General features: G+C 41.0%; 1 protein-coding gene across 1 annotated transcript; it reads left to right on the top strand.

The window, feature by feature from the left end:
- The first annotated feature begins 37 nt into the window (after positions 1-37).
- Positions 38-26,501, top strand: Enkur (enkurin, TRPC channel interacting protein). Its single transcript, XM_005082692.4, has 5 exons — positions 38-486; positions 9,052-9,197; positions 11,000-11,223; positions 16,614-16,760; positions 26,104-26,501. The coding sequence occupies exons 1-5, from the start codon at positions 410-412 to the stop codon at positions 26,275-26,277; spliced, it is 768 nt and encodes a 255-aa protein (XP_005082749.1). The 5' UTR covers positions 38-409; the 3' UTR covers positions 26,278-26,501.
- The last annotated feature ends 588 nt before the right edge of the window (positions 26,502-27,089 follow it).

Below are 27,089 nucleotides of genomic sequence, written 5' to 3' on the forward strand. Positions count from 1 at the left end.
TTTTTCTTCCCAGATGCACCGAAGAAAAAAAGCAAAATATTTTTTGAGTGAGGATGGGGGGACACTGTTTTCATGTCGTTTTTCCCAAAGGCCCCGGGACGTTCTTACGTATTTCTCAGGCAGGAGAAGGAGTTAGAAAACAGGGACCAGAGAAAAACCAGCCTGTTTCCTAGCAACTGTTTCCACAGCAACCACGCGGCTAACAACGCTAAGCGGTTTCAGGAGTGGCCAACTAGTTTCTTCCTGAAAAGGGTTTGCTACGAAAGGGTCAAAGGGAGATTATCATACGAAAGAGAAATTTTAATTCCTTGTTAAGAGAGCAAGAAAAGAAAAAAGCGGCGAGAAAAGGAGCAGAGACTGGGATAGGGAGCCATAAGTGGAGTAGTTGTTAAGGAATTCTTTGGTGGCCATGGACCCATCCTGCACTTCCGAGAGTATATATAACCTCATACCCAGTGACTTGAAGGAGCCGCCCCAGCCTCCTAGGTATGTGGGTAAGCAAAAGTGACTTCAAACTCAGCGAAGCATGGTGACTCCTTTTAAGGACTTACTGGCTTGAGTATCGTAGGACTTTTAAAATGAAAATCTATTTTTCTTTTAATAAAAGTAACCTTGGGTGGCAACTTCTTAGGAACAGGTGAACAGATGTACCTAGCTTTTCATAATTCACAGAGGTGGTCTGTCACTGTATGCCGGTCATTTTATGGCCATAGTCTCCTGCTAATATGTAATTGATCCAGTTGTAGACGGTGTGGTGTCTGATGTAAAATTTCGCATCGTTGAAAAGAGAAAAATAAGTTTTATCAGTCCGTCTTAGGAAATTCTATGTTTAATTTTAGGAACCCCATAATGTATTTGAGTTTACTATCTCTCTGTACTCTTTTGCCTCCCGTACTGTTGTCTAAATTGAGTTCGCATTTGTTTCTAGGTCTCGGTACTTGAATTAGTTAAACAAAGATGGTGTGCTAGAATATTTTCTAGGATATTTTTCAGATCTTATGGTTTAATGAAAGGAATATAGTTGTATTGATAGAGATTCCAAAATATATAATTGAGGGAAATCTTTGTGTGTTTGTTAGACCTCTGAAAATCTCTGAAACTGCAAAATAAATGTTCCAGATACTCTTCCCTATAGCTGTTTTTTTAAACTCTATTGAAGTATGAGAGGGGAGATAAGGGGAGTCTCATTTTGACTCATGAAACTCACAGCCACTTTAAAAGAACAAGCACCCAGGTGCAATTCAAGGCTAGCCTGGGGTACAAAGGCAGACCCTGTCTCTAAAACCAGACAACCAAGAAAAGAAACCAAGCCTGAGAGCTTTAAAAGTCAAGATGTACAAGTTGTTATTTTGGAGGTGTGGAGTCAATATTCAGTAGTTTTCTGATTTGAAGAGTAAGTGAAGGAGACATCTCCAAGGCTCCAAATGCAACTGTCAACTTCTTGTTACTTGGATAACAGCAAAGTGTAACTCCTTTGAAGCCTGAGTAGCTTAAACCAGAGCAATCACAAACATTGTTTTCTGTTGGCTTATCAAGATCTAGTTGAAGTCAGGCAGGATGTAAATGCTGACACACTTGTGGAGTTTACACCGTGTTCAAGTTTGATCCAAAATGTCCATAGAGTGTACAAGATAAACTTCTTCTCTGTAACACACTGAAAGATTCTGCCTTTTAGGGAACACTGAATTTGAATGTCAAAATATTTTATTAGTTCAACATTCTGTTAATTAGTAAAGAGCTTTACTGTACCTGGGAATTTTGTCTTAAAAAATAACAGTATTCATTCTGTCCCTGCTCATTGTATAACAGTGCTCTAGTACTCTTGCACATGTTGAAGTGGCAGCATAAATTCTTTGGTTTTATTCTGAAGAAATAAGTACCAAAAAAAGGACTTAGGATGAGAAGGAAGTCAGTTTCCCTGTTAGCAACAATGGTGAGAGAGTTTTGACAAGATGCCACATATGCAAACTACTGATTTGTTTTTTAAAAAATGATAAACTATTTCACCATTTTCCTTCACCACACTACTATGAACTTGTTCCCCTCAGTCTTCTCACTAATAGACTTGATCATAAGAAAATATTTAAATGTACTAACCCTGTTTGCATCACTGAATTACTGAATTATATTCAGAGCTCCTGGAGAGTTTGCCACGACTTTGAAGCACTGGCTTAGACTCATCATTGGCTGTACTATGATGTCCCACATGTCAGAGTTAACAGTCTTCTTGCTGAACAGGAATATAAATGCTAAAATGTTGATTTTTCATAAAGCAATATATTACTTGAAATTCTAATGAACATTTCCTATAAATAAGTGGAAGAGATATTTCCAGTCTAAAATAAGTAGACAGCAAATCCAGTTATCTGATTAAAATTACCTGCTATATCTTTATAGTAAAGCCATACAATTTTTTAAATGTAATGAAATGTAGCTATTTAAAAGAATAAGCATAGCTGGGCAGTGGTGGCCCACACCTTTAATCCCAGCACAGGAGACAGAAGCAGGCAGATCTATGTGAGTTCCAGGACAGTCAGAGATACACAGAAAAATCCTGTTTTGAAAAAACAAAAACAAAATATTAATAATAATAATAAATAAAAGAATAAGCTTTGTGTATACTAACATGAAAAAGTATCACACTATATAATATTTAAAAATAAAGTTTCACATATATTTGTACATATATCCATGAAACAATAAGTAATGTAAAAGAGTCCATGAATTTGATAAAGAGCAAGAGGGGTATATGGAATGGTTAGGAAGGAGAGAAGGAAAGGGAGAAATTATGTAATTATAAATATCAAAAAATAAGATAAGTAATTAAATATATAGAAGCAAAACTGAGAATTTTGATGGCTGTTAGCACAATAAGGGGAAGAAAAATTAAAGACAACAACAACAAATTAAAATCGCAATTCATGTAGATAAACACAAACTGAATTTATACTGGAAAATCAATTGGAGAAATGAAGGGAAAGGAACTGAGATTGTTATCCATTTGCAATTGATTTGAAACAAGTGTTACAAATATAGAATAAAATATCAGAGCTTCATGTAACCAATGAGTATGTTTTTGATTCATACACACACACAAAGTACTGATCACATTTTCAAACTAAAAAGGGGATGGCTATAGACACACCCTATTTCACATAAAAGGAAGTGACAAGATTGATGATGACACCTTGACTGCAGTCTTCCACAGACGCTCTAAAGCACAGGTTTGGCCTGAAGTTGTCTTATGAGTCATTCATTTCCATAATGTTTCCAGGTACTGAGTTCATGGTTGAGGAAAGGACCTAAAACAGAGAAACAGTTTGTTTTTGCAAACATATTTATGTATCCACATGAGCATGAATTGATAAAGGTAGGATAACTGACACGGAGAAGGGGGATGTGATCAGAGTGAATTTATACAAACCAGGGACTTCAAAAATTAAAAACCCAAATTAGAAACAGGCCAGAAAGAAACAGATTACCCCAAATTCCCTAAGGTAAACAGCTATATTTTAATGTATTTCCGTTCAATAACATTAGTGCAAACATTTTGATGTTTATAGCTTGGGTAGATGTTATACATATAATTTTCATAACCTCATCAGGTTCTGAGAATTTTCTAAAGTTAGTATTCTACAAAGAGAAATCTATCTGATTAACTTTCAAGCAAAACAAGAAAGAGAACAAAAGAAAAGGGATAGCCAAACTTCTGCTTCCAATCGAGGATGGGGTTTGTTCTCTAACCAGAAATAGCTAGGACACCAGTGAAAAAACACACAGAATGAAAGGTTTCAAACACCAGAGAGTGGACAGCACAGAGTAGCCCCTCCCTGAGAGAAGGACAAGGAATGAGACTGGCCTGCAGTTGCCCTAACAGATGCTCCAGCGACAACCTCCTGGCCAAAGTCCAGAGCAAGGAAACAAAGCACCGGATTATCCCAGAATTAAGACAGTTTGGAGCTGGAAAGACAAAGCAGTTAGAATTCACAGCATGTTACACCAGAGAGGGACTATCTGAGATTCCCTTGAACTCCTTGACTGATAGCCCATGTGTGATGAAATACACTACCAAGAAAATGACCCCCGGAGAGCATCAACACTCACCAGCTGGAGTAGTGAGGTCTCCTGATACACAGAGTGCATCATCAGAGGGCAGAATTGGAATAACACTTCCAAGCTGAAGACATAACATCTAGCCTTAAAATGACCACTTTTCTCAACTAGGACAACTGCATTCCAGACTCCAAGAAATGTTAAAACAATAAAAAAGAAAGAGAGAGACAGAGACAGAAGTCAGGAATCAACAATATAAAATTCACATTACTTGGATCCAATAAAAAATGTACAGGCAAGCCAGGCATGGTGTTGCATGACTTAAACCCCCATACTTGGGAAGCAGAGGCAGGTGGATTCCTCTGAGTTCCTCAGCCTAATCTACAAAATGAGTTGTAAGACAGACAGAACTATGTAGAGAGACCCTGCAGTAAACAAACACAAAAACAACAAAAATGTATAGGCATGGAAAGAAACAGGAAAATATAAGATATACCCTGTTAAGAGAAGCTTTTTCCTTGCTTGCTGATTTGGTTTATCCCCCGCCAGTCGCCTGGGCTCTGCCGCGCCAGCCTGGTTCTAGATCCGCATGAGTCCCAAATAAACACACAGGAGGCCATATTAATTATGAAGCTGTTGGCCTTGTTTGTCTCTTACTGGCTAGCTCTGCCTTAAGTAATTACCCCATAATTGTTAATCTAAGTATGTTTCTTACCGGAGAATAGTTCCCGGTGTCCTACTCCCATGGCGTCACATGTTGACTCTCTTGTGTTTCTCCTACCCAGAGTTCTCCTGGACTCCTAGTCCCTCCCATCTTGGTTCCCTATAGGCTCAACAGTACTTTATTGACATAAGACTTCCCCAACATCTCCTCTTTTCTGTTTAAACAAAAAGAAAGGTCTTAACTTTAACATAGTCAAATTGTATATGACAGAACAGTTATCAAGTAAGAACACAGTTACAACATTTTGTCTATTAACATTTAGCAAGATCTAAAGAAAATATCATCCATCCCATCCTTGTGAGTCTAAAGTTCTATATGTAGCTTATCTCTTATCATAACTAAGGAAAACTATAATTATAGCTATCTGTCTTCAACTCTATCAAAGACCACAGAAGGATAATATATAAACACTAGGATTGACAGAGATATCTTACTGCCTGGACAGTCACCCGAAGTTCCTCTGTAACGTTGGGGCATCCATCTTCAGCCCATAGGCCACAATGTATCTGGAACACTTCTCAGCAAAGCAGGAAATTTCAAACTGTCCATCTGCATCAGCAGTCTGTCAGTCATTTTTCTGTGTCCTGCAGAAAGTCCCGTAGACTCTTTCATGCAGCAGGAACCCTGTAAGACTTAGTTCAGCAGTCACATCCCTATGGGTCCTGCATGTCCAGATTATACAACAATAGTCAAACAGTCTAGGCAAGAGCAGTTTCTTGCCCAAATGGCTAATCTTGCCATGTTGAAAGCAAACTCCATAACAAGTTTCTTCGATGCCCATCTTCCTCTCAGACGTAATTGGTGCTGCCAGGAGCAGACATTTCTCATTGTCAAGAAAAACCCTAAACCATTTTAAATGCCATGTTCTGAAGGTCTTTGAGAGGTTTGAAGACTGTCTATCTATCTCAAATATATTTCTGTATATCTAGAACACCTAACTTACCTAACTATAAATTCTATTATAAGTAACTATCTATAGTCTGTATTCAATTATGCATTACATTTTAAAAGATCAGTATAAGCACAATACTTAATCAAGAGGAGAAATATAAGCATCACAAAATTGACCTTGAATTTGTATCAATAAATTAAAAATAATACCCATACCATAATTCCCCTTTTTACCATTAAAAGGAGATTGGCTGTGATCATTAGCCAATTATAAACAATCCCATTTAAATGAAAACAAAGATTTATAAACAAGATGGGAATTGGGACGTCGCTCATTCCAAACTGCTTCCTGCTGGAAGGGGGCGCTGTTTATACCATGGGGATCATGACAAAACTCAGAAACCTGTATAAGTCCGTATTTTCGGGGTCTGTAAAGCTCCATCATCTTAACTGTCTCAGTCGTTGGAACACCTGGTCCACTGCTTCTGGGGGTCTTGGTTCGTGAAACCACAGAAGCCTGGAAGGAATTCTCAGCTTTTCATTTTCTGTAGAAACATAAGCAAAAACTCCTTTTCCGAGTAACATATCCTTATACTTAAATTTTGAAGTCAAGTCATTTTCAAAAGATAGAAGTTGGATTAATTCAGCAGCATTTATAATCAAGTGTACTTTAGCATTTGTTCCTTCCTTAGCAATCAAAAAACTGAAAAACACAATAGCGTACAGTATCCAGACTCTCTGTGTATTTTCCATCTTTACGTGGCTTATTTATTTATCTAATATTACTTTATTTCTTTCACTTTTATTTATCTTTCTCTGAGACAGGGTTTCTCTGTGGAAACCTGCCTGCCTCTGCCTCTGGAGCAATCCTACCGGCGTGTGCCACCACACCCGGCTTTTGTATTTATTTACTACTTTGCCGTTTCATTTTCTCTCTCAATCTCACGTATATTTTTAAACACACTGTAAACCTTTAGAGGTTTTGTTCATCCAAGTCTGACTTTACTGTAAATCTTTACGTTTTTCTGGCCACGTGTCTTATCTGTAAAACTGTGGCTGTTGTAAACTGCCGTTTTTTTTTTTTTTCAAGATGGCGGGCGTAAGCTTGATTCCAGCTTACTGCCTCAGTCCATGCTGACATCCAGCAAAAGCTGCCACTTCCAGCTGTACGTACACACTTTTCAATCGTTAGCAGAGTCTCTTAAAACAATCTTGCTGTTTTTTTTTTTTTTTAATGCCGAGTCAGGAAGACTCCCGTAAGCGAGCCACGTGAATCTCGGCTTGTCGTTAGCAAAACAGAGCACACCTGAGAAAAATGCTGCTACCAAAAATCTGTGCTTCTCTCCGTTCTTCTGTTTCTAAAATTCCTTTAAAGCTTTTGTCATTCTGCGTGGAAATTCAATCCCACTCCTGATCACCATTATGTTAAGAGAAGCTTTTTCCTTGCTTGCTGATTTGGTTTATCCCCCGCCAGTCGCCTGGGCTCTGCCGCGCCAGCCTGGTTCTAGATCCGCATGAGTCCCAAATAAACACACAGGAGGCCATATTAATTATGAAGCTGTTGGCCTTGTTCGTCTCTTACTGGCTAGCTCTGCCTTAAGTAATTACCCCATAATTGTTAATCTAAGTATGTTTCTTACCGGAGAATAGTTCCCGGTGTCCTACTCCCATGGCGTCACATGTTGACTCTCTTGTGTTTCTCCTACCCAGAGTTCTCCTGGACTCCTAGTCCCTCCCATCTTGGTTCCCTATAGGCTCAACAGTACTTTATTGACATAAGACTTCCCCAACAATACCCTAAAGGAAAAGCAGCCAATCTAAACACCTAGAAATGTCACAAATAAGAAAATTACTAGACAAAGGCATGTAAAGCAGCTATCTTAAATATCGTGTTCAAAGGGATAGAGGGTTGCAGGACTAAGATATGGGGAGAAATGAAAGGGGGAGAAAAGACAAAAGTCTAACTTCTGGATGTGAAGAAGACTGTGTCCAAAATGAAAACAGGACAGTGGGGGGCTTAGCAACAGGGAATAAAGACCAGGAAAGAGAACAGAGCATTGGTGAGCTAATGACAGTGTCAGCCAGTTTGTAAGTCAGGCATGGTGGTGCACACCTTTAATCCTCGGAAGTCAGCCTCTATACTGTCCCCAGGATCAAAACCAGGCCACTGTCAGGCTTGCTGACAAGCCCCTTAACCTGCTGAGCCATCTCACCAACCCACAGATACAGACTAAAAAGCACATTAAAATCAAATGATACAGGCATACAAAATAAAACTGATTAGTGATTGGCTAAACTTTCTATGTAGTCTATGAGAAAATTCTTCTAAAAATAAAGATGTCAAGTACAAGATGTGACTGGCTTAGGTGTGTGTCCCCTTCCTCACCGCTGCTTGTCTCTCCTGCCAAAGCCATGTCCTGTGAGGAAGAGGATGACTTTTCCTGAGACAGGGAGGATCACTCTTTAGTCAAGGGAATAAAGTCAAGAGACTAGCAGTGCCTTGTCGGTGACACAGCGTCTCCAGTGTAGACAGACACATCAGTTTCTGTTTTTAAGGACAGAAGTCATACAAAGTATGTTCTCCAACTACGGTGGAAATTAGAAATCTGTGAAAAGATAATTAAAAACCCTGAATCTCTGAAAACTCAACAAACACACACAAGCAAACTTCTAAAGAAAGACCATATAACAGGTATTTAGGACTGCATGAAAATGGAAGACATCCTTCCCTTCCCTTCCCTTTCCTTTCTCCCCCACCCCCAAGAACAGAGTTTCTGTGAAGCCCTGGTTGTCTTGGAACACATTTTGTAGACGTGGCTGACCTAGAACTCAGTGATTTGCCTGCCTCTGCCTTCCAAGTACTAAGACTAAAGATATGTGCCTTTAAGCCTGGTGAATGATATCCTTTCAAATATTTCAGATGCAGCCAAAGCAGTGCTTAGAGGAAAATTTATAGCTTTAAACACTCAAAAAGTCCTAAAAGATAAAGACCAAATATATTTATCTTTATACCTTAATAATCTTTTTTTAAATAATTGAAATGAAACACTGCTAGTGACTATTAGAGAAAAACTGAATTTGGATTCATTGAGAAGATGTTTAAACTGCTAGTAAAATGGACTGTCTGGGGCTTGGAGATGGGGAGACACATCACTAAGATCAGGAGATGCTAGTGATAGAGGATAATATGGAGATAAATGAACACCTTTGCCCAGGCACCTCCTTCAATCTATAGCTTGTAAGTGCAGTGAAATGAGTCATATCATTAAGCCTTATTATCAGTACAGACATATGTAAATCAGAGATGTATGCCTGTCGTCTTTAAGCTTTAAGCATTTTGCACCAGAAATGTAAACGCTACAACTTTAAATTTTTAATTTCAGGTATACATCAGTGTTTACAGCAACTGTAAAAGATGACATGAAGAAATCCAAAACTGCAATGAAAACTATGGGGCCTGCAAAAGTGGACGTACCTTCCCCAAAGGATTTTCTAAAGAAACATTCAAAGGACAAACCTCTACCACCTAGTAGGTTTAATCACTACTGTTTTAAATATTACAATCGTTGGCAGGTAATTTAGATACCCCATTGTTTTGCCATCAATACATATTAAATATGTGTAGGCAATAGCAACTTAACCTCATAGTGAATGGAGCTTGGGCAACTAGGAGAAAGTACAAGTAGGAGTAGAAAAGGAGACCAAAAGAAGGTAACTTGGCTCCATGCAGACTCTTGGTGGGACAACTATCTTGGGCTACTGCTTGACCTCTCCAAAGAGCCTCCACCCCAACACCATGTGCTTCAGCATCTTGTCCCCTGGCTTGTATCTTTAATTCTAAGCATTTATAAAATGGGTTGGCATCCCAGATACGGTGTCTGGTTGATGGGCAAGGTTGCCCCTCATCTTGACTCCAGCCTTTTTTCCTAAGAAGTGAAAATTACAATAATTGTTATCAGTCGTTGAGCCAATATCTAATTAAATTAGGGACTACTTTAATAACTTCCTTTTATCAAAATTACCTTAAAGACCTTATTCCCAAATATATGAATTCTGGAAATGTATATCAGCCCAAGAAGAGGTTAATCTAACCTTTTAACAGTAATTACGCCCCCCCATAGAAGCAATTTAATCTCACTTGTAACAGGACACCAGACCTTAGTAGGCTCCCAGACATTAGCACAACTGACCCCATGATGGAAGTATCCTTCAGTCTGTAAAACTCAGCACATAGAAGCACTAAAACAAGGCCTAATCCATCAAAGTCCATGGTTTGGGGAAAGTCTCTAACTACTAACCCTGCCTTTTGCGCTTAAACAGCTCACCCCGAGAAAGGCTCAGCGTTACACTGAGATCCCAAACACCCAGTGTGATCGCTGACAAGCTAATAAAACTTTCTATTGGTTTAAGCCGTGTCTGAGCAGTCTACTCTGGTGAATACCCTACAACATCACACAGAAAACAAAGTCAGCTAATGCAGAAATGGATAAAGCCAGACCATAGTTATCATGGTACAGTTAAAATTGAAGTAAGGCCTTCAAAAGAGAGTTACTTAGTTCTTAGAAGCAAAGTTTAATTATTTGACATTCTAGAATAGATAAGTCATTTATGTGGCTATATCAAAATGGCTGGTTGGAATTGTTAAACTGCAATGGCTGTATTAAACAAAGCAGTTCCATCCGCTATAGTGAAGATTATGAAATAAAGTCTGATGGTTGCTCCTTTAGAGTCGTGAGACACGCCAGGAAGGAAGGAGTAGGGAATCTTGGTAACTTGCTAAGTTGTGTGTTGATTACACAGCAATTACTCATTGTAATAATTAGTTTCTGTGAAAATACCCACAGATCACTGGACTTGCAACACCAAGTTTTATTAATTTATTCAATGACTTTGTTATAGTTTTCTCTAAAAAACTTAATTATGGATAATATGATAACATGCTAGAATGTACTTTTATCTAAACTTATTTTAAATGGGAAAACTAAATGTGTTGTTGTAGTCTTTATAATATCCATCAGAAATGTAGTAGTGATTCATCACCATCATCCTCTTACTCTTTTATACTGCTTTTCAACATCAAATCGAGCACATTGCACTTAATTTTATATTTTGATTATTTACACTTGAAATATGATTGACAAATAAAAGGTAATACATATTTGATATACATAAACAAATAAATTTGTGGGTACATATAATATTTTATCTTAAGTATTTTTGTATAACATTAATGAAACCTCAATACCATTGGTAAATATCTGGATGTCCTAAATAGTATTGATGAACAATGTTTATTTTCGAATATTAACAATGAAATGTTGTATTTAACAGAAAAAAAGTTTTATATGGGTACTTCCAAGAAGCCTGCAGTGCCCTTGAGGACTGATCATCCAATCATGGGAATACAGAGTGGAAAAAACTTCATAAACACAAATGCAGCTGACGTCATCGTGGGCGTGGCCAAAAAGCCTAAGCCAATTTATGTTGACAAAAGAACTGGAGACAGGCATGATCTTGAAACTTCAGGACTACTTCCCAAGTACATCAATAAAAAGGTAGTCCTTAATTTGTCAGAGATCTGAGATTCCCAAATCCCGCAGGGGGCTCCTAACCATGTCTATAAGACAGCTACACAATGCGCTCCCTGGATAGACCTCGAAGTCTGCTCAATGCCACAGCTCTGCGGTCTGTGCGCTATTCATATCTAAAGCATGAATGCCATCCTCCTCAACTTTAGTTATTAATGTACTTAGTAACTACAGCCGACATTCTCTGAAAAGTATCAATTATCAGTGAGGTAAAAATGTCGCTAAAGGCAGTCACTACTGTAAATCCGGAGAAACCCACCTTCCAGGAGGTCATGAGATGTGGTCTTTCAAGTGCATCAACTTAGGAGAAGAATGAGAGAACTTAAAAGATGTGGCCTTGAAACCACCCATCCCCTCAACCTCTCCCCAATAAGCCACATTACAATTTTAGTGCAAATGTGTTGATTCGATTGAGTTTGGGTAAAGACTGGAAGTCCTGTAAAGGGATTAATTATTTGGGCCATGGATTTCTATCTGAAAAGGTGTTCATCAGGAAGGGGTATGATTTTATTTGCCAAATGTTATGTAAAAATACAAATCCTGCCCTATTTTACTTTTTTTTTTTTTTTTTTTTTTTTTTTGGTCTTTTGAGACAAGTTTTCTTTGTATTGTTTTGGAGGTTGTTCTGGAACTCTGTAGACCGGGCCGGCCTCGAACTCACAAAGATCCACCTGCCTCTGCCTCCCAAGTGCTGGGATTAAAGGCGTGCACCACCAACGCCCGGCCCCTATTTTACAGAGCACAAAAGTGTGTATGTGAACACATACTAAAATAGGCTGCAAGGTCTTAAATATTAATAACAAATAATAGTAAGCTTTGGCCAGAAACAGAGGAAGGGTGGAAGGAAGAAGAGCTCGAGGAATGGAGGGAGGGAGGAAAAGGAAAGAGGAAGAGAAGAGGGAAGGAAAAGAGGCGAGGGGAGGAAAAGGAGGGGCGGGGAGGAAAAAAGAGGGAAGGGGAGGGGAGGAGGAAGAAGGGAGAGGAGGGGAAGAAAGGGGGGAAGGAAAAGAGGGGCGGGGAGGAGAGGGAGGAATGTGAAGAATGAGTCGAGTAGTCTAGTGATCTACTGCAAACCACCCATGAGAGGAGAAAATGAAACAGCCATCAGGCTGCTTGCAGAGCACAGCACCCGCTCTCTGGGAAACTTCTCTCACCCATGAGGGGAGGAACGCCTCTGGAAGAACTCAGCTGCTTTCTGGGCATTGGCCACAGGCTGAGAACTTTACAGGCTTCTCAGGATGCTTCTTCCTCTGTGGTTCTTGTCACATCATTGGGAAAAGAGGACTCTTGGCTCCTTTAAGTTACTTCTAACCCATTATTGATCTGTTGTTGCATAAACTCCTTCTCCTTTGGTGGTTGTGATGGAAACTGCTGCACTAGCTGCCTCCTCTCTGGCTGTCTCTGTTTATGCTGCCCACATCAATAGGTTTTCCTTTGGAACAGAAAAACATTGAAGTAGCCATCACAGACACATACATGAATGTACTACCTGTGTGTGTTGATCAAGTCATAAAAGCAGCACACTCTTGTTTTCTTGGTGTTGCTCTTCATAGACAGATTCAACACTATCCAGAGCTGTCTTTTTTTTTTTTTTAAGGCTATGATTACTAAATGAGATGGGCAGCATCTCGGTTTGGCTTCTACTGCTGTGATAGACATCATGACCAAAACCAACCCAGGGAGGAAATGGTTCATTGAATCATACAGTTTATGGTCCATCATGAAGAGAACTCAGAGCAGGAACTCAAGCAGGGACCTGGAGGTAGGAGCTGATGCAGAGGCCATTGAGGGGTGCTGCTCACTGGCTTGCTCCCCCTGGTTTGCTCAGCCTGCTTTCATATACAATCCATGACCTCCTGCCCAGGGGTGGCACCACAGGCAGTGGTCCCTCCCATATCAATCATTAATCAGGAAAATGCCCCCACAGACTTGTTTAGAAGACAATTTGATGGAGGCTTACATTTTCTCAGTTGAGGTTCCCTCCTCCCAGATGACCCTAGCTTGTGTCAAGTTGACACAAAATTAACCAGCACCAGAGGATAACGGGAATACAATTCAAGGAAAAACAAGTAAACTTCTTTTATTTTCCTTCTTTCTTTCATTTCTTTCTTTCTTGGGAGGGGTTTGTTTGCTCTAAATGCAGTATATGCTGCTTGTGCCTTGAGACTGGGGAGACAAACTAAAAGACAAATGAACACATGTAGCAATAATAGTGAGCTATCAATCATTTCCAACTCCAACTTGTTACTTGATAACTTTTGGATCTGTGACAAGTCTTTGGGTCGACCATAGGAGTATAGTGAGTGTTAAATGACATTAAATATACTAAGCATCTGATGGTGTCTGGCACCCAATAAAAGAACCAAAGAGAATATACATTACAATAGAACAATTAGTGACTAAATTCATCAGCCTCCAGTCATTTAGCTTGTAGGAACACAAGATCACTGAAGCTTTTGCTCATTTGTCAGAATTTTTTTCTAAAATGCGTAACACCTGTCCCTTTCCTGAACATGATGTGCCAAACATAATCTAACATTTGAAAGGTATTTTTATGATGGGGCAGGGTGGTATGCATGTGCCACAGCTCAGGTGAGGAAGTCACAGGAGGACTTTGTGGGGATAACTGTGAACAGTTTCCATGACTACCAGACCCCTCACTGCCAGTGCCTCAGAGACACCTCCCCTGGCTTCTTCATCTTGAATTGCTTCTGGTTTCATCACTCTTCTTTGCTCTTATTTACTTCAGATCATATACACATGTTATTTTTTAATTTCCCCTCTCAGTATTATAAGGGATAGGTTTCAGAACTCACTTGTGGGTACCAAAATCCACAAATGCTCAGAGTGGCTTAGTGGATGTGTATAGCATACATAATATGTTATGGGCTTTATTTTATCTTTAGATTTCTTAACATAACCAATATAGGCAAATAGTATATACATAATTGCTATACTATGCTGTTTAGGGGATAATAACAAGGAAAAAAGTCTTTCATATTCATTACAGATGTAGTTTAAACTTTTTAGATTTATTTATGTTTTTGTGCATGAATATTTTGCCTGCATGTATCTCTGTGCACAATGTGTGTACCTGCTGGCCATGGAGGCCAGAAGAGGTTACTGGATCCCCTGAAACTGGGGTTACAGGTAGTTGTAAGCCAAAATGTGAGTGCTGGGAGCATAACTCAGATCCTCTGTAAATGCAGTCAGTACTCTAAGCTTCTGAGCCATCTCTCCATCCCCAGATACAGGTTTTTATTGTTTGCCCCTGGGGTTTGACTGAACACGCCTCTCTACATAAGAATAAGGATTCAATGAGGAAATAAACCTTGCTTTCCTACTCTCTATTATTCTTATCACTCAACAAATTCTCAAATACTGATTTGAAAACTGAACACAGAGAAATTGTGTTTCTCTGGATGGTGACAATGCAGTCACCAATTTGAAAGAACCACAGTTGGTGGCCTTACCACCAGTCCATATAAGCAGTTCAGGAGGCTGAAAATGCAGCTTGCCTTTCCAAGTTGCTATGCATGGTACCATTAAGGGTTTGTTCCTTTTTTTTTTTTTTTTTAACTCTTGAGTCCCAGGCATCAGCCTGGGAATCCAGCATGAGACTGATCAAGACCCCCTGAATGTGGGTGTCAGTGAGGAGGGAATCTATTGAGCCTTGGGCAGCAGATCAGTACCCATCCCAAGTATACACACGGACTTTGGACTCCCATAGAACAATGTGAGGTGCACTCTCACCCTGAACTCTTGGGGGAGGGTCTAGGCCCTGCCCTATATGAAATGACAGACTATGCACACCCCCATGGAGGGCCTCACCCTCCCTGGGGAAATGAGGGGATAACGGGGGGGGGGGGTTGGGGGGAGGGCACGGGAGGAGGGGAGGGAATGGGAGAGGGACCTGGAACTGACTTGTGAAGCAACCTCGTTTCTTATCTAAATTTAAACTGGAAAAAAAAAGAAAAAAAAAGATCCCTCTGAGAAATGTTGATGAAAATAACAGTACATGGAATATGGGTGTTGTTGGTTATTTATTGTAGGGAAAATACTTACACGAGAAACGGAAAACCCAGGTTAGGTTAGTATCTACAGCCTTTCGAGACCCGACCGGAACCCCGAAAAAGAACGGAGTGTGCTTTCCTCAGCCTTTTATTCCACACGCTGGTACACACCTGTGGCCATGCCCAAAATGGGCGTGGTCGGCGCCATATGTGCCTAGATCTCTCCCTACAGAGAAAACAACTGTTTTTTAAAGGACTTATTTTTTTTTAGCTCTATATGCATGTGTGTCCTTGTCCATGTGAATTCAGATACCTACAAAAGGGGACATCAGATCCCTTGGAGCTAGAGATAACAGTAGTTCTGCACCCCCTGAATAGGTTGTGGGAACTGAACTCAGATCCTCTACAAAGGCAGTAAACACTCCTAACCACTGAACTTTCTCCCAAGTCCCAGAAAAGCCAGCTCCTAAAAGTAAATGTGCGGTGTGTGGTGATGTTAGTCCCAGCAATCAGGAAGCTGAGGCAGGTGGATCTCCATAAAGTGGAGGCCAGTCTGGTCAACACAGAGAGTTCAAAGTCAACTTGGGCTATTTTGTCTTAAAAAAAAAAAAGGTCTGGACCAGTGTTTCTCAACTTTCCTAATGCTTTGACCCTTTAATGCTCTTCCTCATGTTGTGGTGACCCCAGCCATAAAATTATTTTTGTTACTACTTCATAATCGTAATTTTATTACTGTTATGAATCATGATGTAAATGTCTGTGTTGCCTGAGGGTCTTAGGCTACCTCCTCCCCCGCTCCCCTCGAAAAGTCATTTAGGCAGAGGGGTCACAACCCCCAAGTTGAGAACCCATGGGTCTAGAGCTTAAGACTAGATACTGGTGATGCTCAGAAGAGAAAGAACAAATTGCTACAAGACCTCTCTTCTTTTCCTGTGTGTGTGCGTGTGTGTGTGTGTGTGTGTGTGTGTGTGTGTGTGTGTGTCTTTGTGTTTGTGTGTGTACATACGTGTGCACGTCTATGAAGGTCAAAGGACACTTCTCTGCCTCCACCATGTGGGTCCTGGGGATTGAATTCAGATTCTCAGACTTGGTGGCAAACACCTTTACACCTTTACCCCTGAGCCAACTTTGCAGTCCAGCATCTCATTTTAAGTGGCGAGGATGAACCATCTCTTGCTTTCAGGCAGAGGATGGGGGAGAAAATTTTTGTTTCTTGGGTCTTTTTTCCTTCAGTATTGAAGACAATAAATGTGTTTGCTCTCCAGTCCTTCATTTCCATGCTCACGCACAGAAGACTGTACGCAGGACGCTGATTCTTTTTTTTTTCCTGAAAACTCCCCTCAGGATTATGGTATCACTCCTGAATACATCTGTAAGCGAAATGAGGATATGAAGAAAGCCCAAGAGGAGTATGACAACTACATTCAGGAGAACCTTAAGAAAGCAGCTATGAAGAGACTCTCTGACGAAGAACGGGAGGCCGTCCTGCAGGTGAGCCCTCTGAGACTCGTTGCTCTCTGGCTCTCTAGGACCCATCAGCTTCCACTGAAGCAGAGCTTTGACCACAGTCAACAGTGTCCCTCTGAGTCCTAGCAAAAGAGCACAGAGTAAAGCTTACTCTTTGGAAAGAGAAAGGAAAAAAAACCTAATTCTGAGATTCGTAAAATATTTTATTTCTAATTTGGTGAGTATCGGTTGTAAAGAAACCCACTTTCTCCTATAACAAACTGGTATTTAAAAGGTGAGGAAATATTTACTTTCATTCAGTAAATTTATTTTTTAAAGTACTCATAAATGAGGTATTTTTCACTAGATGGAGCTCTAGAATAATCAAAGCTGTCTCCAACTTACATTTTTTTTCCCTTTCCAATGATTCAACTTTCCAAATTATTAAATAAATGGGTGTTAGGTTCTACATACGTTCCTTCTATTTTTAATAAAGGGGCCATAAGACATATCTCCATTGTAGTTTAAGGAAAGAGGTCTCTCCAAGTGTGAGACGTTGAGAGTGAGCAGGGCGTGGCAGTGTCATTTGCACAGAACATTTATCCAGCACCCACGTGTCCTTTTCTGCCATCATGCTGTCCCTTAAAGATGTGAAAAAATGATCCTTTTAAACATCTATTTGAAAGCTTCCTACCAGGCAATTGACAATATCCAGTTACTTCATAAAACAAGAGGAGCTGATTCAGTAGTAAAGAGTCTGTCTGACAAATGTGGGTACTTAAAAAGGGGAGTGCGACAGCGCGCATTTGTAATCGCGGGGCTCCTATCCAACACGGAAGGCATTGAGGGATGGATAGAAGACTGATAGGTGAGAATCTCATGGGCCAGTTAGCCTGGTCTCAAACAAGGCAGAAGGCAAGGACCAACACCTGAGGTTGTCCTCTGATGTCCACACAGACATTATAGCACATACGTGCCCATACTCATGTACACAATGCACACACACACACACACACCATAAAAATAACTCTTTTATTAATTTCTTTTGAAAATGTTACATGCCATTACCAGAGTCTTAACATTTAATGGATGGCATCATAATCCCCAATTTAAAAATTATTAAATATCCATTTTGTACATAGTATTAGCCTGAGTCATGAAGATACCACAAAAGGTATAAGATAACAATTTTGCTATAGAGAGTGTTGTAATTTGATGGATGAGATATGATCTGTGTAGTGTGTAACCCCAATGACAGGTATTGGGGTTCAAGCTTCAAGATGAAGATCAGAGAAGCAAAGCAGCCAAGCCACAACCTCTTACATCAAGCTCAGGTTGAAGGGGCTGATTCTACTACCTCTCCTCAGTGGCTGGAGAAAAATCCTGAGGCTGACCACTGAATACCCTGCTCCTATCATTTATACCTCTCTAGTGCTGGGATTAAAGGTGTGGGCTCTGTTACTCCTTTAGACTGATTAAATCTCATGTAGCCCTGGGTGGTCTTGAACTCAGAGAGGCCCATCTGCCTTTGTCTCCTGAGTCCTGGGATTAAAGGTGTGTGCCTGGCTTCTATGGCTAACTAGTTTGACTGCTTTGCCCTTTTGATTTCCAGTGGCTTTAATAAATCATAAACAATATATCACCACAATAATGTACCTGGATAGACAGGAATGAGTACTTGTGGGTGTGTGAATCTGAAGTTGAAGGCAGTAGTCATCACCAAAAGATACACATCTTAAGTGGAGCCCCAGAGGGCAGAGAGAAAAATACCCAGACACCAGGGCCTAAAGGGCAGGGGCTTCTCTGTTGAGGAGGTACCACGATGGAATGCTGAAAGGGAGAGGCACTGTCGGGCAGGAAGTGGGGAATTACAGATCATTTAGGGAAGGGGAAGGCTCTTAGCCCGTTATTTTTCCATTATTACTTGGTTTCAGGAAGCATGTGCCTCTGCAAAAGCCAGATCATTATACCTGTATGATGCTGTGGGATGGGAACAGGAAGGACTTCCTTAGAGAGTACCAAGGTTCTCCCCTCCTGCACCTTTCGGCTGTAGTGGATGGAGAGTTGTTTGAGTTTCTGTCCCACCAGGTCCCTCCACCCTTCAGGCCCAAGTAAATACACAGAGACTTGTATTAAGTATAAACTGTGTGGCCAATGACTCATGCTTCTCTCTTAATTATTAACCCATTTATTTCTATTACACTATGTATTGCCAGGAGGCTGTGGCTTACCCATAATCTGGCATGTCACTCCTTTGGTAGCATGGTGTCTCCCTGGTGGCTTCTTTCTCATCTCCCCAGAATTCTCTTCATCTGGTAGCCCCGCCTGTACTTTCTGCCTAGCTACTGGCCAATCAGTGCTTTATTCATCAACCAATAAGAGAAACGTACATACAGAATTACATCCCCCATCAGCAGAAAAACACTTGGACTTCCTTTTCTGGTCATCCCAGAACCTCTCTTGGATGCAGCAATGGCAAAATAGTGACTCCTTCACGGAATGCCTCACTCACTAGTCAGTGTGTAGTTACCCAGTTACAAGCCAATTGCTGTCTCCCCCTATCCCCACAAGCTCTGGACCTTGGTTCCCACCCAGTTCAAAGATGCAGGGTTCTATGGCATTGCTATTGTATGCCCTGCACCCATTCTTCACAAAAGCAACAGTCTCATTACACCTGGAAGGAACCATCTGGAGTAACGATTCCAAACACCTCACTTTACAGATGAGCAGAGTAAATGCAAATATAATCAGTGGGTTCATCTGTGCACCCATCCATTCCCTGACTTGTGGATGATTATATGTTTATGGGAGAGAATATAACACACAAAATAAGCACAGTCCTTTCACCAGTGAACTTGAACTCTAGTTGTACTTGCCCTTGACCACATATTATCAAATCCATGAGTCAGGACTAAAGTCACATCTAAGAAACCTCAGGCTGGAGTTTTCCCCACCACAGACAAGATGGGTGAAAGGGGAAGCTGTGTGAGTCTGGGCTCCAGTGGGGAAGCGGAAGGCACACTCCAGCTTGGGTGGTGAAGGGAGTTTTGGAAGGAAGCGTAGACAGAAGTGAAGAGTAGTGAATGGAGCCAGCAAGGTCCTAAGGCCTCCAAGGCTAGGGACAGGGAAGTCCTGCGCCATCTATCTGCAGGCATGAAGGACAGGTACAAGGGACAGTCAGCACAGATAACAACAGCTGGTGTGTCCACAAGTACGGGAAGCAAGGGGGTAGAGGCCCAACCTCTCCTCTCTCCCACCAGATCCTTTAAACTCGGAGAACAGAAGCACAAAAAGCAGGATAGCCCACAGGATCAGCTGACCCTAGCTGTGTCACATGGATGAAGGTGGAGGGGGCTTGGGAGCCATTGGGTCCAGAGACAGGAGTCAGAGGCCTTTTCTTATGCATCGTGGTTTGCTCTTTGAATTTTTACCTCATGAGGAATATTATTTCAGGTCAAAACCAGAAGAAAGAAAAATGGGGGGAAAAGTGAGAAATAATTATTGCTGCAATAGATAAAAGACTATTCTATAAGATAAAATAAATAAAAATAAAAGGTTTAAAAAGCAGCAAAGAGGTTTCGTCAACATGATACAAAATTATGTTCAGTTCCATCCCTAGCTGTTGGCTTTGAACCAAACACTGTTGTACATTCTAGAAGTTAAAAGCAAACTACCCTTCAGAAAGAAAGCCATGGGGGGTGGGAGGGATGTGCTTCTGGGACAGCAAGTAATATGAAAATATTCCCCAACTCTCTTGAAAACCCTTTGATATTTGAAAGTGTATAGATGTATGCATTTTCCCTCTGTGGTAGGCATCCCTGCAGTGCACTGTGGAAACATGTTCAGGTTTCACAGTGAAGGAGCAGGGGGAAGCAGAGTCCCTCTGTGAACTTCTCTTCAGGAAACATCTCATGTGCTATTAAAAGCTGCACCTACCTGTCTCCCTCTTGAGAGAGTTAAAACCTCGGCAACTATGTCTTCTACCTTTCACCATCCCAGATCTTTGGTTTAATCTGACTCAACAAGGGCCCAAATCGCCTGTCCCATTTCCCCAACCAATGTGTCTTATGGCAGTGCAACCTATCTTTTCATTGCTTTACCTGATACAGAAGCAAATCGGCCGAAACTCCATTGTCCCCCAAAGGTTTCTTCTTACTGTGACGTCCTTGTTACATAAGAGACTTCCAGCCCTCTCTTCCCCACTTGCTCTGCTTAGTGTAAACTACTCGCACAGATTAATGGACATCACTATGACATTTTTCATGCACGCACTTAATGTACATCACCCCTTCCCTGCCTTCTCGTGTCTCTTCCCCCTCCAACTGATCTCTTGTCCTATCTGCTTCCTCACCTTTTTGTCACTGTGGTAGTTTGAATGTAACTGGCCCCCTGGAATCTCACAGGGAGTGGTGCTATCAGGAGGTGTGGCCTTGTTGAAGTAGGTGTGGCCTTCCTGGGGGAAGGGTGTCTCTTATGGGGGCAGGTTTTGAGGTCTCCTATGCTCAAGATACCACCCAGTGTCTCTGTCTACTTCCTGTTGTGTACACATCAACATGTAGCAGCTCCGTCTCAGGCACCATGTTTGCCTGCACACAGCCATGCTCTCCACTGAGATGGACCTAAACCTCGGAAACTCTAAGCCATTACCTCAATTAAACGTTTTCCTTTATAAGAGTTGCCCTGGTCATGGTGTCTCTTCACAGCAATAGGAACTCTGAGAGTTACCAATTTTTAAAGATAGCATACAATGTGGTGGGATTCGGTATGTATTCCATATGTATGTGGCTTTATACTCTGTTCTAGTTTGTTCCCCAATTGGCCGCCCTACTCTGGCCAATCCCTTTTTTCACAATTGTTCTCCCTCTGCTTTCATGTCATATGGTTCCATTGTCCTCTCTTTCTACTGCCTTGTTTAAGATCTCCTCCTCCCACTCCCCCTCAAGACTGCTCTCTAATTGTATGACTTACATACACACACACACACACACACAAATATACCAGTACACATACAACACAACACACATATGACACTTATGCATGCATACACATGCACACATGTATTAGAATTTTATGTCTCTGTTCTCTTTATGAGGGAAAAATGTGATATTTTTCCTTAAAAATCTGCCTTATTTCCCTTAAAATAGTTATTTTTGAATGTTATCCTTCCCTGAAAATGTCATGATTTTGTTTCCCTAAGGCTGAATATACACGTTGTGCACCTTTACCCATTGTCCTTATCCATTGGTCTGTTGACAGACATCTAGCTTAGCCCCTTTCCTAGCTATTGTGAATACTGCACAAATAAACATGGAAATGCAATGATCTCTGTAGTGTGTTTGTTGGCTGTGAGTCCTGCTGGTACCTAGCCAGGAGTGGTGTAGCCAGAGTATGTGCTGTTTCTAGTTTTAGAGAAGCTCCTATAGCATTTCTATAGTGGCGGTATCTAGTTTCTAGTCCTACGGCAGTTTGTAAGGATTCCTCTCCCCACATCCTGACAGTATTTGTTGTTGCTTGTGTTTTTGATGACAGCCATTCTAATAGGGGTGAGATGAGATCCCAGTGAGATTTAATTTGAATTTCCTTGATGGCTAAAAATGATGAACGTTTTTCAGATATATATCGGCCAGCTTTTGTATTTTTTTCTTTTGAGAACTATTTGTTCAGTTTCTTAGCCACTGTACTGGTTGATTTGTGGTTGTTTTTGTTCCCCATTCTGAAAACAGTCTCTTCACCCTGGTGGTTATTTCCTTTGCCATGAGGAAGCTTTTATATATTTTAATTTTATCTTACATGTGTGGGTGTTTTGCCTGTATGTATATGTGTGCACCCCATACATGTCTGGTGCCCACCGCAGTCAGACAGAGTGTTGGATTCCTTGCAGCTGGAGTTAGATAGTTATTTGAAGATAGAGGTTTCTGTCACCCCTGGTCTCAGAGCCGCTTTGCCCCAAATAGACACACAAAGATTTATATACTGTTTGGCCGATGGCTCAGGCTTATTTGCTAGTTCTGTCTTAATTATTAACCCATTTCTATTAATCTATGTATTGCCATGAGGCTGTGGTCTACCTGTAATTGAGCATGTTACTCCTTGGGTAGCATGGCATCTCTTTGAGGCCTCCCTCTCTCTCGCCTTACTCCTTACTCATGTAGCCCCACCTACCTGGCTACTAGCCAATCAGTGTTTTATCCATCAACCAATAAGAGAAAAAAAATATATATATATAATATATATGGGCATCCCCCATCAGTTATGAGTTGCCTTATGGGAGCTGGAAATCAATCTGTGGTCCTCTTGAAGAATAGCAGTGCTCTTATCCCCTGAGTCTTCTCTCCAGACCCTGAAGAAGCCCAATAATTCCATGTAATATCATTTGTCAGTTTTGGAGATCATTTCCTGTGCTACTGAAATCCTTTACAGAAAGTCCTTGCCTATGCTGATGATTTCAAATATTTCTTGTGTATTTTCCTTCAGCAGTTTCAAAGCTTCCAATCTTGTGTTAAGATCTCTTTCTTCCATTTTGAATTGGTTGTAGTATGGTGTGAGCAGTTTCATTCTTTTACACATGGAAATTCCATTTTCTCAGTACTATGTTTTGAAGAAACTGTCTCTTTTTCAATGTATGCTTTTGACACCTTAACCAAGAATTAGGTGGTTATAACTTTGAGTTTATTTGTGAATCCTCTACTTTATTCCATCAGTGTGTCAACCTATATTTTTGCGCCAGTACCATGCTGCTTTTGTTACTATGGCTCTGTAATATAATCTGAGATCAGGTTTTGAGATTCCTCCAGCATCGCTCTTTCTGAGAAGGATTGTTTTGGCTATTCAAGGCCCTTGAAAATTGGAAACTGACACTTAGAGGTTCTGAGTTGGAGGCAGGCTCAGTTAAGCTAGTGAACTCCCCATCCTCCCCAGTCTTATGCTGTTGCTGAGTCTATATTGAAAAACTACAGATGTTCATCAGGCCCGTCATCACTTTGGCAGCTTTCCTTTTCTTACTAGAAATCTCGGCTGACCACAGGTAGCTTTTCATCCAATGGGCTGAGCAGGTCTCTCACCCTTTGGATACACCCTGGATTCCATCCATGGGGTGGCTAATATTCTCGTTTGAGATGGATCTCAAATGTGGACCATCTACTTAATGCCTTGAGAGTGTGAGACGCAGCCACAGCACTGAGTCTGGTCAAGCAGAAAGCTGTCTTTATAGCAGCAAGAACTCCTGAGTACTGCAACCACCATCTGGAGAGATGCAGCTGTTGGGTATATAGACCACACCGGGAATGTCAGGTTTCTGGGCTGTCTGGCACTGAAGGTCAGTAATCATGGCCCAGAGGTTGTTCATACTAAAAGCAATGTGACTGCAGGGCTGTTTTGTGTTGATGAGATCTGTTCCTGGTCCCCAGGGTCAGACTACCCTTCCCTGCATACTTCCTTGCCCAGCTTCCTGTCTCCTACAGCCTAGACTTGTCAGCATCAAGCCTCCTGCTTTCCACTTTAGCCTCCAGGACTTTCCCACACCCTGGGGCTATGGCAGGCCAAACTTGAAGTTCCTGGGCCTATTCTCAGTCCTCAAGAAAGCTTGGTTTTTTAATAAGTTATTGCTCAAGATGCTGCAGCTTGGCTGCCCTGAGTCACCCAGAGTGACACTGTGGGATTTCTCACTGTCTCACCAAAATCTACAGTTGGAACTGCAGCTTGTGAATGCAGCTTTGGGCTTGTCCAGAATGTGCAACTGCCTGTCTCCTATGTGGCTCACCTTTAAAAAATTGCATCTGCTTCCTCTCACCCTGCATGACCCAACTTGGCTTTCCCCTTATTCTTGTGGAAACTGTCATTTTCTCTGCTTGTTTTGGGTGTCCTTTTACTTGCTTTGGGAATTTACAAATATCTTTTTTTTTTTTTTGTCGTTAAAATGGAATCTACTTTTTTTCTTTGTGTTGATGAGTGTACATATATGTGTGAGCATGCTTGTGTGCATGTGTATGCATGTGTGTTCATGCACATATATGTGTGAAGATCAGAGGTCAATGTGCTTCTTTCTCTGTCTACTGTATGTTTCTAGAAAGGGTCTCTCACTGAACCTGGAGTTTACCAATTCAGCTGGGCTAGATGATCTGAAGTTTCTGGTATCATCTTGTTGTGTGTGTAAATAAAATGATCTGTGATCTCACAATGAATAAGAAGTGCTAGTTTATAAAACTTCACTGAATGAATTCAATTAATAGTTTAAGACCATGTTGTCAGTGGAGCCCCCTGGTGCACTGTGATGAGAAATGTAACCAGGCAAAGATGGAAATGGCATTTATAGCTCCTAAGAGATCTTTAATTTTGAATTTGTTGATTTTAGAGCCCATAAAACATGAACTATGTTATTGAATTAGCATGTGTTCTACGTTTAATGACATTCCAACCATGTCTAGAATACATTAATAGGAAGGATAAGCCCTGACTATATGGAAGATGATTCATTCTTTATAATATATTGAAAAGATATATAAAAGGTCATTGTAAAATTGAATTTTTTCTTACAATAACATTTTGTTACATAAAATATAATATGCCAGTCAAAAACATCCAGGCTTCTGGAGTGACTTCTGCGTGGAAGAATAATGATAAAACAGAAAATTCTGGGTGGGGGAGGTGAGATTAGGGGGTTGGGGGATAGAGTGGATAAAGTACTTTTCTCGTGAGCTTGGGGACCTGAGCTTGAGTGCCAAACCCACATAAGAATGCCAGGCGTGGTGACATGTGCTGTGAAGCAGCAACAGTAAGGAAAACCCCGGGGGCTTGCTGCCGTTAGCCTGAGTCGACATGCTAAGCTCTAGGCCAATGAGAGACCCTGCTTACAAGAGGGTACTTTGATGGTCCTGAGGACGACACATGAGATTGTATCCAGCTTCATTGACTTGTATACACACAGCCATGCACACTCATAAATACATACACACACAAATATGAAAACATGCATTAAAAAGTAAAACTTTTCTTATAAATGTATGAAAAAATATTTCCAAAACCAACTTTTACTTGGGGCTATCGATTTTCAGTGTTGATTTTTACCAAAACATTTGTTATAAGCCTGGTTCCACGATCCTCATAACTCTGAATTTACATGTGAGATGCTAAAAACAAGTTACAGCCACACTGACAGTGAAGCAAGTAAGCACTCCCAGCAGGGACAGAGCAGACAACAGAGGGCAGGCCTTGGCCTCTGTACACTGTTTTCTGTTACTGTGGCCAAGTCCGGGACCAACAATGTTACCACGTCTCAAGTTGCTTTTCAGCAGCCTTTTTCACCTACTCACTCTTTGTTACTGGCCCAGCGTTGTCATCATTTCGTTTTTGCAGTGTCCGTGTCACCTCAAGGTCTCTCTACCCTTTGCAGGGGCTGAAGAAGAACTGGGAAGAGGTGCACAAAGAGTTCCAGTCCCTCTCAGTCTTCATAGACTCCATACCAAAGAAAATCCGCAAGCAGAAGCTGGAAGAGGAGATGAAGCAGCTGGAGCATGACATCAGTGTCATCGAGAAGCACAAGATCATCTACATTGCCAACAAGTGAGAAGATCGCTGCAGAACAGAAACAGAAAGAAGGAAAAAAACCCACAGAGGACATAAAAATAAACCCATGCTTTTCCAAGAGGATTATGAAGAGAATAAAAAGTTTTCACCAAAAATGTAGGCAATGTTGAAAGAATAGTTGAATTATTCACTGTACTAGAGAAAATCTTCTCCCCCAGTGTCACAGTTCTGCTTATCAAGAAACCATTAAAGTTTGAAGCTGCATCCTTGGTCTGTAGTCCGTGATGTCAGTTGGATCACTGTGTACTTGTTTCACATAAACATTCTTTTTCCACCTTGAAATGTAAAAACATTTAGCATTTTAGGTTTTTTTTTTTTCCCCTCTTCACCGGGTGGCACCAAGAACACAGTTCAGAAAACCACGCTTGTCAGCCAGAGACTGGGGCACGTAACTTCCTGCTCTACTGAAGTGTTGCCTGTAAGTTACCTCCAAACTTCAGAGACTTGAAACATTTAATCTCAGCGGTCTCATGTTATTTGTAATTATTCTTAACTCTAAATATTTTCAGTATCCCCAACACTATGCGTGATAAAAAGGGTTTATTTAAAGGTAGAAAAATTAAAAAGACAATTCGTGAAAGGTTCCAGACCCATCTGGCAAACTCACTTTGAGGCTAAGCATGTAGTTCAGTAGCCGGGACCTGAAGGAACATAGTGTGTGTTTGGGGGGGGGGGAGGGCACATGACACAGATGACTACATGGGGCACGATGGAAGAGGGAGGTGAGAATGACTTGTGGATTCTCAGCCATCATAAAACATGGAGAAGAAAAGAACAAAATGATGAACAAAG

Source organism: Mesocricetus auratus, unplaced genomic scaffold (genome assembly GCF_017639785.1).
Source record: "Mesocricetus auratus isolate SY011 unplaced genomic scaffold, BCM_Maur_2.0 Super-Scaffold_100013, whole genome shotgun sequence".
NCBI lineage: Eukaryota > Metazoa > Chordata > Mammalia > Rodentia > Cricetidae > Mesocricetus > Mesocricetus auratus.

What these genes read in the sequence shown, in the direction of transcription:
- Enkur (XM_005082692.4), top strand. Translation starts at nt 410, where the DNA reads ATGGACCCATCCTGCACTTCCGAGAGTATATATAACCTCATACCCAGT. An exon ending in GGACAAACCTCTACCACCTA is followed by an intron (nt 9,198 to 10,999) that starts GTAGGTTTAATC and finishes TGTATTTAACAG; the next exon opens with AAAAAAAGTTTTATATGGGT. An exon ending in CCAAGTACATCAATAAAAAG is followed by an intron (nt 11,224 to 16,613) that starts GTAGTCCTTAAT and finishes AACTCCCCTCAG; the next exon opens with GATTATGGTATCACTCCTGA.